Raw genomic sequence first — 12,930 nt, 5'->3', positions numbered from 1 at the left:
ACCCACCGACAACTCTTATCTGACCGATTAGTTGAATTTGACCGTTACTCTTATAACGCACCCATGGTCACAGAGCATGCACGCATTGAGTTTTTTTTTTTTGTTGTTGTTGTCGTTATTTTTTGGTTGGTTTGTTGTTGTTGTTTTGCGTCAACGTGCCATAAATAATAAACCCTCGTATTCATAGAGCACGCTAACCACTGGGCCACATTCGGTCATATTTTGCAAAAATGTACATTTAATATAAAATTATTTCTCCAGGTGGAATGCTAGTTATAGGGTGGGAGATATGTTATTTCGATAGTACATGCGACTGATATATATTATTTTTGTGCATAATGTGGGGTTTTATGTATAATTTAGTGCAAAATAATAAGATAAAGTTCGTAATTATAGCACATAAAGCATAAGATATAAAAGAACAAATACGAAATAAGTATTAATACCAAACACGTGAACATTTTAATTGAAAACCTTATGAATGAACAGAGTGCACTATGAAGTTCTTTTGATTTGCCGATCCATTACACAAAGAAGTGATTCTGACTATTTTGTTTAAAAACATTTTCTGTTAATTTAAAGGGTAAAATTAAATCTGTATTTTTCAAATAATATTGTTAAAAATGAAAATGAAAATAATTAAATACATCGGTAGGAGCTTCTAACAGATCTCGTTAAAAATCCCCACATTCATTAAAATATGTAAAAATATTTATTATTAAAAAAACGCTATTAAAAACTAACCATTTGTGTTGTTGGGTTGATAGTTTATGCACTATGTTTATGTGCTTAAAAAGGAGCTTATTGTGCTGTCCTTTTCCTATAAAAAAATATACAATGTTTTTGCTTGTTTTTTTCAATTTCTAATCAATTCGAATGAAACAGATTAAATTTTAACAGATTATAAAATAAGGTAATTTTCTTAAATAGCAAATGGTGCTTTTCCATAAGTCTTGCCTCGGTTTAATGTGACAAATTACATGAAAAGTATGAAAGCTAACCTATTAAAGTTTCAACAAGAGTCATTTTACTAAAAATAAAAACTGAAACCTTTACTAACGAACTTGTGATAGTAATAAAGAAAATATTTGTGAAACGCACAATTTTCTCTTTATTTTTACCTCATTTCTGAAAATCATATTTGTTACAATTAAGCAGAAACATATTGGATTTCGATATGACTAATCTCGTTGTTCGAATGTATTTCAACTTTTTAGTTTTATTGAAAACGACAGTAACTGTCCGTATTATATATAGGTAGAGAACAAAGACCGTACTATATATAGGTAGAGAACAAAGACCGTACTATATATAGGTAGAGAACAAAGATTGTACTATATATAGGTAGAGAACAAAGTCCGTACTGTATATATAGGTAGAGAACAAAGACCGTACTATATATATATAAGTAGAGAACAAAGACAGTACTATATATAGATAGAGAATAAAGATATATAGTAGTTATACTTCAAACGTATTTGCTGTGGTCGATCTCAATAGTTTAAATAGTACGTATTCCTTATTTTGTACAGAAACTAGGCATTAGTTTCGGACAAAACCAATTTTCGCAATATTTTATCATTATAGAAATCATTCTATACAAATTCGAGGCTTTTCAAATCCATGGTGGTAGTATATTTTCTTAGAAATTATTATAACTGATTTTTTCAGGTTATCGAGTGCAAGTAGGCTTAATAAGTAAAGCAGTGTTATGAGACCTACTTTGATTGAAAACCGTGTAGGAATAGATTATCGTTAAAACAGCAGTGTGCATTGAAAAATATAAGAACAGTTTGTTTCAAAAGCTGTCAAAGAAGATATTCAATATGCTTTCCGTTATTCTCGATCAGCATATCAAACTTATCCAGAAATAAAGTTAGTGCAAACAAGTATCATCTGTTTTGGACAGTGTTCATTGATCCTTGCAATATTCTGCACACTGACACGCATTTTATTCAAATCTCCAATCTCATATTGTTGAAAAGAAAGAAAGGGAACCAATGTTAGTTTGAAGAAAAAGGGGCAATTTAAGAACGCAGAATAATATTGTTTTGAAAAAGAAAAACTTGTACCATGTGTAAGCTTTACTAGATATATTCCATAGTTTTCAATGTGCCTTTGGTGAATTTTGTTTCCCTAGAACAAGAAGTTTTCAAGGTATAATAATTTTAAATAAAAGATTGTTCTTTACAATTACCCTGTAAAATATTATTTCTGAAATTAAGTGGAAAGAGCCGAGTAAGTAGATAAGCATATGATTTGTAAGTATATGATTTTTTTCTTTCTTGAATCTCTCAGCAAATGTTACGTGATAATTTTTTTGGTTTTACCAAGTTTAAATATACATATATAAAACGACTGACCACATACAAATGGTCGGTTCACATTCCCTAAAGACTCCTCACATCATCACAAAACTCCTCATATCATCACAAAAACTCCTCATATCATCACAAAACTTCTCATATCATCAGAAAAACTTCTCACCCCATCACAAAAACCAAATATACGTACAAGAAATATATTAGTAAAATTCCTTCAACACACACACATATATATGTACTGAATTACTGCAGACAACTAACGCAATTATCTATATATCTATACTTTTAATATTTTAATTGTCCCTTGCTTCGTGTGTATACAAATTGTATGAACCATAAATTCAAATTCTTCAAGTGAGCTTTTATGGTCTATAATTTCATTGCATAATACAAGTTTAGGGCACTGCTCACTATGCTCAGCCATATAAGGTGCTTGAGCTGAAATACAGATATTTAACTGACACAGTACTGATAGCATTACTATTTTTCTTCTTAAGATAGATTCTGCAATGTTATAAGAAGATTTAGTGAGATATGAAAATTCTCAACGTCAGGTTATCTATTAATGTATTCAATGGGAATACGTATAATAAAGGTAAGACAACAATAAAAGCTGTGAACGAGATTATCTTACTTTCAGTGGTACTTGCATGTCCTCTTATGGACTTCTTCCTTTGGTTTGGCCTTAAGATTTTGTTTTCTGGATCCTTTAGCATAAAACACGAAACGTTATCTCAAAAGCAAACCAATCGGAAGAGTCTATCAAAAACAGTGTCCATCAAGCTGTTCATGACATGCTTTTATCATCAGTATTTTTCACTCTGGTTTGTAACAGCATTTAAAACTGAACTCTCGTGACAATTCATTTCTTTTCACGAGCATTTTTAACTTACATTGTTTATTTGATCTCTATCTACTTATAAATCATATTCTGACTATCAACACTGGTGCTTCTGTTTTTAGTGTCTCCCGGAGGGGGGTCAGCGGTAAGTTTACGGACATACGACTCTATAATCCTTGGTTCGATTTCCCGCGGTGGACATAGTGCAGATAGCCCATTGTGTATCTCTGCGCTAAGATAACAACTACGACTCTTCCGTTACTCAATAATAATAATAAATTTAAAACAATTAAAAACTGGGCCGATCCCGAGCAGCCGAGCTTTTAGTGTGCCGGACCGTTGATCTGAGGTACTGTTGCTGGTGCCTCGTTACCGCTCCTCTCCAAAAAGCCCCCCCCCCTCAAGTGGCACAGCGGTATGCCCGCGGATTTACAACGCTAGAAATCGGGTTTCGATACCCGTGGTGGGCAGAGCACAGATAGCTCATTGTGTATTTTTGTATTTAAGTTCAAACACACAAACAAACCTCTCTAAAAATCGCATTTCGTACTTTGGGATCGTAAGTGCATTATAAGAGTAACGGTCAAATCTCACTATTTGGTCTGACAATGCTAGCGCAGGTGTTGGCTATGTGTAATGTCGGCTAGCTACCTTTCCTATAGTCTGTCACTTCAAAATTAGGAAAGGCTATTGCAAATAGCCCTAGAGTAGCTATGCGCGAAATTCAATAAGCAAACAAACAATAAAAATTACGATACTTATACAGTATACAGGGTGTCCGAAAAGTTTAGAACCACAGGCACCTCAATGAATTCTGCAGAATGTGTTCCACATGCTGTCCTTATAATTCAAAACACGTTTCAATTAACAGCATGATTACCACGACCTTTTCATGCTTTAACAGCGCCACAATCTCTCATGCTTTATCAGCGCCACAATCAGTCATATCTGAAATTAAGAAAAGGTGCAAATCATCTATGGTTCCAGATTTTTCGAACATCCCTAGAACTTCTAGTTATAGATCTATTTTACATACTGTAATGGACTAATGGGTCGTGTAGTCGTTCCCTTCCCTAATTATAGAGTCGATTTATTTTCACTTGTTCAGTGATTTAATACAAAACTGTTCAAAAAATAAATGTGTTATACATGAACCAGATTGATAGCCAATATGAATTAAGGTATTATCTGTTTAAACGTCGAGTAACTAACTATATGTGAAATGTCTGGAGTAAAACTGATATGTACAGTCTTATGTGGTAGTAACGAAAAAATTCGAAGTTATTTGAAGCAACCGAGAGACTCTTTCAACGTTTCAATAGAATATTTGTAAGAAATTTGCCACTTAAGTAAAACACATTTCCGTTTGACATTATCGACTAGTTCTATAATATAATAATAGTATGTGAAACGATATCGTATCCAAAAAATGAACCCAGCTATCGAGAGGTAGATTGTATACTTATACACGGTGCTGTTAGTGACGTGCTAAGATATTATGCAAATGTAAATTCAGGGCTTTGAATTCGAAAACAAAACCAGGTGTTTCATCTTATGTACTTCAACCCCAGGCTTCTGAGTAGATATCCGATTAAAACGAAACTTTCTTATATTTTGTGAAACATGCATTTCATTAAAATATATATATATATGTGTAAGTACATATATTGTACGAGTTGTGATCGATCTATTTCGAGAGAAAATCACTTAGAAAAGCTTATTACAATGTAATCCCGAAGGGAATGAGATTTGATCTAAACTCCTTTTGTGAGATAAACAAATGCTGAACTTTTTCTGTGAAAATATCCTGGCCTAAGGGTGGATTTTTATGGACTAACATTATGCGAGAAATAGAGAAAAAAAATCATTAAGTTTTAAAATGGAACTCTTTCTTTTGCTTCAGGGTAAACATCAATGCTTTTGTGATAAGATTTATATCGCGAATATTTTAAAATCAATCAATATTTGTTATTGTGAACAACTTACGCTTATGACATGTAATTGTATTAATTCTTACATTTTGATGTGAGTGGTAAAAAATATGCTGGTGTGAATGTTATCCTTGAAAGGCTTACTCAACATGAAAAGGAGAAAAGCTTGTAGCTTAAAGAATTGTTTTGTTTGTTTGTTTTTAATTATACACTAAGCTACACAAGGGCTATCTATACTCTGCCCACCACGGGTATTGAAACCCGGTTTCTAGCGTTGTAAGTCCGCAGACATACCGTCATACAAAGAAATAAATGTGATTATGATGTTTACAATAGTGCTATTTATTAGTTATTAATTAGTGTTTTATTTACGAAAATATAATGACAAACAAAAGAAACTAATCATATCCCAAAGTTTTTGCTATGAGTACCCCATTAGTGTAATTTTCAACAAGAACAACTACAGAGGGTTGAGTAGATTACATAAAAACGATTTGAATATGCAAATCAGCAAGCCATGTAACAACAATTGCCGATTCAAATTTGAGGTGGAACGGAATGTATCAGGACTACATGTTTGCATTGCTTAGCTTTCGTAGTTAAGGTGATGTTATCAAAAATTGATTGACTTTGGGATGGGTATGTGGCAGTCCTTTCCGACACAAAATATTCATACACTCAGATTATATAGATGTGTTCAGACTAGAGATTTAGCATTTCCAAGACAGGGATATTCCTTGTACTTAATGGCATTAGAAAACAAAGGAATATGGATCAATATGAGGTACTAGGATCGTCCGGAAAGAGACCTAAAACAAGTCGCACCCCAGCCGTAGTAAGCAAAATGCGATGTTTTGCAACAAGTAAGAATCCAAACATAAACTACCGGCAAGACCCAAGCTACAGTACGTAACATAAAAAACATTACGCAACATAACCAAGAAGGATCTCTGTTTGGAAAAGCGACACAAGTCAAGTGTATACAAGATTATTCGCTACATATTCGTTTAAAAATCACATCCACAAACAGCTGAATAATGAAACGGATATTCATGTTATTTCATACGTAGACATACCTGTCAATTCGCCAGATTCAGTGCCTATGAATTTCTGTGCGATTGGATTATTAAAATGGACGCTGGGAAACCGATGCTCTTACACACTAGATGAAATATGAAAACACGGAGGAATTACTGATATGCTTTTGAAAGCCTTACGACTAAGGCTTTAGCATTGCAAACTACGCTACAGAACTATTTTCAGGATACGTGGTCGTCAGATAGAGGATGACCGGACGTGGCCACATGGAGTTTAATTATGTTATAGTGTTCAAAAATCATTTTAATATAACTTTCTCATCTTCTGTACTCAATCATATATCAGTAACTTCTGATAAAACCAAACTACATATATAGATCACAACTAAACATTGATTTAGTGTAAAGATTAGAGCGCATTTATTCATCAGTATTCTCACTTTGTTACTACAAATTTAAATTCATGTTTTAATTAGTACAACCGTAGCCTCAACTATGGTTATTATGGAGGTAGGTGTTACCTGTGAACAAAACGTAAAACTATGGCTAGAAGAACATACAGCTTAATTTCATAAAACTACAAAGACGGGCTTTATCTAAGAATACCATATAAAAAGTTTTATCTGTGAAACAAAAACCATAAAACTCTGGCTAAATAAATACAACTTAATCAAAAAAAACAAGAAAATCAGACTTTGACTAAGAGTATCCTAGATATAAATGGAAAACACTTAAAACTTTAGCTAGTTGAATATAACTTAACCAAACATAAATATATAAAGGCATTCTTTAACTAAGAACTATAGAGATATATCTTAATTCTAAAACTAGAGAGAGGAGAAGAAGAATGTAATACAAAAAGAGTTCAGGGAACATAATCAAAAACAAAGAGCTTGAATGTGTACGATACTAACTCCGGTTTATAGGACAACTGGTATAGCAAAACTGTAACCAAAAAGTATTTTTTTACGAATAACCAAAGTTATTTTTGATTACCATTATTTAAAAAAAATCATTTATTACAGTGACCATTTTTGAAATGCCCCCTACTTTTATATTCTCAAGTGTTTTCCATAAACTTTGTAATGAGCAGTTTTATGCCTCATATAAATATAACACACCGACAGAAATGATATAGTAGAGAACAGGTTTCTAACTCATTTTGAATATTCTCCAGACATTTGTTGAGATTAAAATCTTATCATTGATCTTTCTGTGATACAAACCTATAATTACTAATAGTCTAATGAATTATACGTAACATTATTGGTCAGATGTCGCGTATATAGTGTACACCAAAGGATGAAAGAAGGATAGTGTATTAAAGTATTATCTATATATATATATATTTATATTTTTGAGCACGACGTAATGGGTCCAGAATGCACTAAGGCATAATATAATTTCATGATTATTATCATTCCATCACTGCAGTCAGAACAACCGTTGATTACTATAAAACCTTTCCATACTTGCATTCTAATTTTTCTTGTCCTACATATAAGCTATTATATATTGTTATGAAAGAGTATATGAGTTTGTTCAATAACTCTACGTAAGATTAACAACCCATGCTTAGTTATGCTTTGTTAGTGGCGATATTCTGTAGCCCTGGTTACGTCCTTGCACGGTACTTAATTACAACGCTTAATTAATGTAATTAAAATGTCGGTGGTAATTAGACACTAATCCTCAGTGTACAGACCATGCCAGACCTTTGTACGTTTCGTTATTGCACTAATAACAGGCTTGACATCCCTCGTGATTAAATATTGGTGACCATGTAATGTAGTAAAGGTCAATATAGAAGTAGTGGAACAAGCATCCAGCAGTCCATCAGATCCTCCGATACGAGCCAGTACACATTTGTTTGCATAATTCATGCGGTTACGTTATCTAACTATAGTTTAGAGATACAGAGAGCGCTATCTGTCCCTTAGTTTGGTTTGTTTGTAGTTAAGCAAAAGCAACACAATGAACTATCTGTGCTCTGTCCACCTCGGGTATCGAAACCCGGTTTATTAGCGTCGTAAGTCCGCAGACATACCGCTTTGCTACTGGGGGATGTCTATTCGTTCATCCACTATTTATATACTTAAACTTCTTATAATTGGAAAATAATAAAAACATATGTTTATATTTGGATCATTCTTGAATATACTTGAGATTATCAGGTTTCCAGATAATGAAAACATCGCTTGAAACCGAATGAAAAGCATGCCTTTTTTGGTTAGCAAGTAAAATGTACTTTCGCAAAGATATGATATCTATTAATGCAGTATATTCTTATGTTACAACAATGATTAAAAAGAAAATAAAAAAAAAGAGTTGATAAGGTAATTGGTTGTTTAGCGTCTTAATGATGGGTTGCTAAGCGTGTTTATTGTAATCTGACGAGCTTTCTGAATAATTGTTATTACCAGTTAACCCAACAGATTTTGAACTATATTCACTGAGTAGAAAGGTACTTTGGCAGTTCTTAACGGCCTAGAAGCTTCACAGCTGTGACATCTTTTACATTCAAGATATTTGCGTTCTTAATGCCCATACCGTCAAACTTTCTCACTGGAAAGTCGTATAACCATGGCTGAGAGAAGCCGTTAATGCAACCCGCTGTCAGCTGTTTGCTAGTCGTTTGAATGTATGGTGCTATCGGCTAGTTCGCCTATGATTTTTCATTTAGTTCATGAATGCAGGCGCTAAAGCCTTTAGTACAGCTTACCGCCATGTGGAGGAGATTGTTAGCTTGGCCGCTAAGCGCAGTAACTGTTCCAGTTTAGGAGAAAGTCAATACAACATACACGTTTTGTGGAGCTCGTCATATTGTCCATATGCGTGGAAAAAGGCGTTCATGTTGAGTTTCAAAATGTCGCACAAACCAGCTGGTACCACCGCCCATGACTCACTTCAGCCAGAGTCTAGGTGCTTGTGTACTTGTTATGATGGAACACTACAGTTTAGAAAAGTTGTAAGTAATCGCTGGTTTCTTACTGTTTCAGTGTCACTTTGAGACTTATGGGCGATAAGTATATAAAGATGAAAACGATCCTCACACTTCAACTGATCGTCTCGCATCTCTCGTTAGACATGTTGGGGCGACTGATTGAAGCTGAACTAGCCGGGATTATGCAGGCTAAAACAAAATAAAATGTTAGTGAAAAATAAAATATATAATTTATTATGTCTCTTTATGTCTGCCCAATTATTTATTTCATAACTCAGGCTCACTCAAATTTCTTAGCTGCCTCCAAAAGCGTTAGAGATAAATCATGCATAAAACCTGAACTCTGAACTCTTAAAAAAACAATAACAACTACATATTAACAAAGTAATTTATTTTCAAATTAATTTTTCATTTATGTGAAACACGTAATTTTATATTTGATTAATGCTCGATACCAGACATATGGGGTCTTGTATTAATTTCCAAAACATTTTATAGGCATTTTGATCTTAAAACAATAGCAATTCCCCAAACATTTGATAAACATTTTGATCTTAATCTTTAAACATGTAAACAGAATACATCTGTTGCAAAAGGGACATTATAGGATAATGTATTCTTCTTTTTCTGTTTTTTGTCTCTCTCTTTTTGTAAATTAAGACACAAAGGTTATATACAATTTTTAGCCACGGCATAACGGCTCATAGAATGGCTCTGAGTTTTTCAAGTACAAACTTTTAACTCATAGCTCCGTCATCTCTTGACCGATTTGAGATCTAATTATAGTTTTGGACTCAGAAAGGCCAAACCCTGTCGATTGGTGTATTTGATCACGCCCAATGTCTCACAGATTAATATACTCTAATCCTGCCTAAAATAATTTTAATTTGAAGGTAGGTTGGTAGAGATCCTGATGAATAATAACATCGAATCGGATATACGCGCGTTTTACGCTGGTATTGCTGGCGCACAGAAATATAGCTAATAAAAGGGAAATAAAAAGGTCTCAGATTAATTTACTGTAATTCCGCCTAAAATAATTTCAAGTGTCGCTGCTATTGAGGATTCCCTCTTGTTTTAATAATTGAAATGACCTTATAAAATATTATTTTATATATAGTTTTGTCTTATCCTGGTGATAATCCGATAAATAGCCTTCAAAAGTTCAATAACTATCATTTTTGATTATAGTAAGTAATTAAATAAAACATTGGGAAACATATATATCAGCACCTTCAGTGTCACGCTAGTAAAGCTTTGAAATTTTTAAGTGCCAAGTTAAACCTTTCAAATTCTGCTGTGAAAATTAGGAACCTCGTAAGACATCTAGCTTATCCACTATTTTGCGAAGGATAAAGTTCTAGGTTCGATTCTAATATAAGCATTTAGATAACTTTTCATCTGCCAAATATGACTAAGCTTTATGATTTTTCGTCATGAAAGACGAACTTAGTCATAACATAATATTAAAAAGTAAAGCAGGGATAACATCAAAAACGCTAATTTTATATCTTGGAAGAAGAGGAGAATTTTAGAATTGTTATTTTTATAGCTTAGAAGAAAGGGGGAATTTGAAATTTGATAATTCTCTGACTTGAAAGATTGTTTGTTTGTTTGTTTTTAATTATGCACAAAGCTACTCAAGGGCTATCTGTTTCTAGCGTTGTAAGTCCGCAGACATACCGCTGTGCCACTGGGGGGCAACTTGAAAGAATGGAAGAGTTTTAGAATTGTTAATTTCTTGACTAGGAAATGATTTATTTTATAATTATTATTTTCCGGATATAAGACTGGTTTATATTAGAACTGTCATCTTTCTGTCTTAGAGATGGGTCTGTTTCAGAATTGTTATTTTCATAGCTTAAAGAGATGGAGAGTTTTTGAGGTGTCAGTTTTCTGACTGAGGGACAGGGGGTGATTTTAGCAATGATACGTTTTTATTTTGCAACAAAATATAAAATAAATAAAAACACCTCACTGCATCTTCAGTGAGAAGGCGTCTGATTTTACAAAATAATTCTTATGAGAAAATTAATAGGAAAATTAATGACGTTTATTGCTTTAACAAAAAATAAAAAAAGTTTGATTGTAGGAAAATGTGCGTAAACGATCACCTACAGTATGGTATATCATAAATAATAAAATACGGCACTGTATATCAATACTGACGAAATATTTCACAATAGTATAACATAATCAATAAAATATAAGACGGTATACCATCATAAGCGATCAAATATAATGTAGTACACAATAAGCGATTAAACACAGTATACAGACTATATCATAAACGATGAGTACAGAATAGTATATCAAAGCGTTCTCATACTTTATACCAGCGTTCCCATACTTTATACTATTCCACACACAATATTTCTACTCATGTTTCGTTAAACACGTGGACATAATACTATTACGTTCCTCAGATACTTTTGTTGTTAAAATACTGCCACGTGTACGAAGAATTTGATGTATTTTGATTTTATAAGTTAAACAAGTAAGATGGAAAAGCATAATAGCTCCTTCCTAATTGCAATAGGAATGATAAATTATTCTTGAAACTTTGTGTTCAAAGGAGAAGATCCCTTTCAGCTCTATGCGCGTTATAAAAGTGACAGTCAATCCTTATATTCGGTTTAGCTAGACTGCTGACTGGTAGCCCTCTTTCTGATCAGCAATTCTAAATTATGGTTTATACGTGAACTTTGAGTTCTCTAATCAGACCATTTATGGTAGCCCTCTTTCTGATCAGCAATTCTAAATTAGGGTTTATACCTGAACCTTGAGTTCTTTAATCTGATCTTTTAGCCCATGTATCTCATAATGTGCTATTCAGGTTGAAAAAATAATAATACCATAAAATACAATAAAGAATATGAATAAGAAGTATTAATGAATAATTTATACTTTGCGTTAGAGCTTAATAGTGAGTCAAACTTCTATTAAATGCCGTTTACTTTCTCTCTTCTTTCTTGATAGTTTTAATATTTCCAGCTCTTTTTATGTTGTTTTTTCTTCTGTTCTTGGACGAGCGTGGTCTAGTGGTTGGCATACTAGGACTGTGAAATGGAGGATTTCTGGTTCGCAGCCCATTATCGTGGGTGTGCTATAAGAGTAACAGTCACATACCTCTCTTCGGCCAAATGAGAATAGAATCACAGTTGGTTGTGGGTACTATAGAACCAGAGTTGGTTGTGAGTAGTATAGAACCAGAGTTGGTTGTGGGTACTATAGAACCAGAGTAGGTTTTGGGTATTATAGAACCAAAGTAGGTTGTGGGTACTATAGAACCAGAGTTGGTTGTGGGTACTATAGAACCAGAGTTGGTTGTGGGTACTATAGAACCAGAGTTGGTTGTGGATATTATAGAACCAGAGTTGGTTGTAAGTACTATAGAACCAGAGTTGGTTGTGGGTACTATAGAACCAGAATTGGTTGTGAGTACTATAGAACCAGAGTTGGTTGTGAGTACTATAGAACCAGAGTTGGTTGCGGGTACTATAGAACCAGAGTTGGTTGTGGGTACTATAGAACCAGGGTTGGTTGTGGATATTATAGAACCAAAGTTGATTGTGGGTACTATAGAACCAGAGTTGGTTGTGGGTACTGTAGAACCAGAGTTGGTTGTGGGTACTATAGAACCAGAGTTGGTTGTGGGTACTATAGAACCAGAGTTGGTTGTGGGTATTATAGAACCAAAGTAGGTTGTAGGTACTATAGAACCAGAGTTGGTTGTGGGTACTATAGAACCAGAGTTGGTTGTGGGTACTATAGAACCAGAGTTGGTTGTGGGTACTATAGAACCAGAGTTGGTTGTGGGTACTATAGAACCACAGTTGGTTGTATAGAACCA

General features: G+C 33.7%; 1 protein-coding gene across 1 annotated transcript; it reads left to right on the top strand.

Moving 5' to 3' along the window:
* The first annotated feature begins 5,865 nt into the window (after nt 1–5,865).
* Nucleotides 5,866–12,781, top strand: LOC106458705 (ras-related protein Rab-34-like). The gene is made up of 2 exons (XM_013918251.1): nt 5,866–5,959; nt 12,366–12,781. The coding sequence occupies exons 1-2, from the start codon at nt 5,866–5,868 to the stop codon at nt 12,779–12,781; spliced, it is 510 nt and encodes a 169-aa protein (XP_013773705.1).
* Nucleotides 12,782–12,930: the final 149 nt, after the last annotated feature.

The sequence above is a fragment of the Limulus polyphemus genome, unplaced genomic scaffold, assembly GCF_000517525.1.
Source record: "Limulus polyphemus unplaced genomic scaffold, Limulus_polyphemus-2.1.2 Scaffold24, whole genome shotgun sequence".
Taxonomy (NCBI): domain Eukaryota; kingdom Metazoa; phylum Arthropoda; class Merostomata; order Xiphosura; family Limulidae; genus Limulus; species Limulus polyphemus.
Note: the sequence above shows the minus strand (reverse complement) of the source record. Positions and strands in the feature narration are given on the sequence as shown.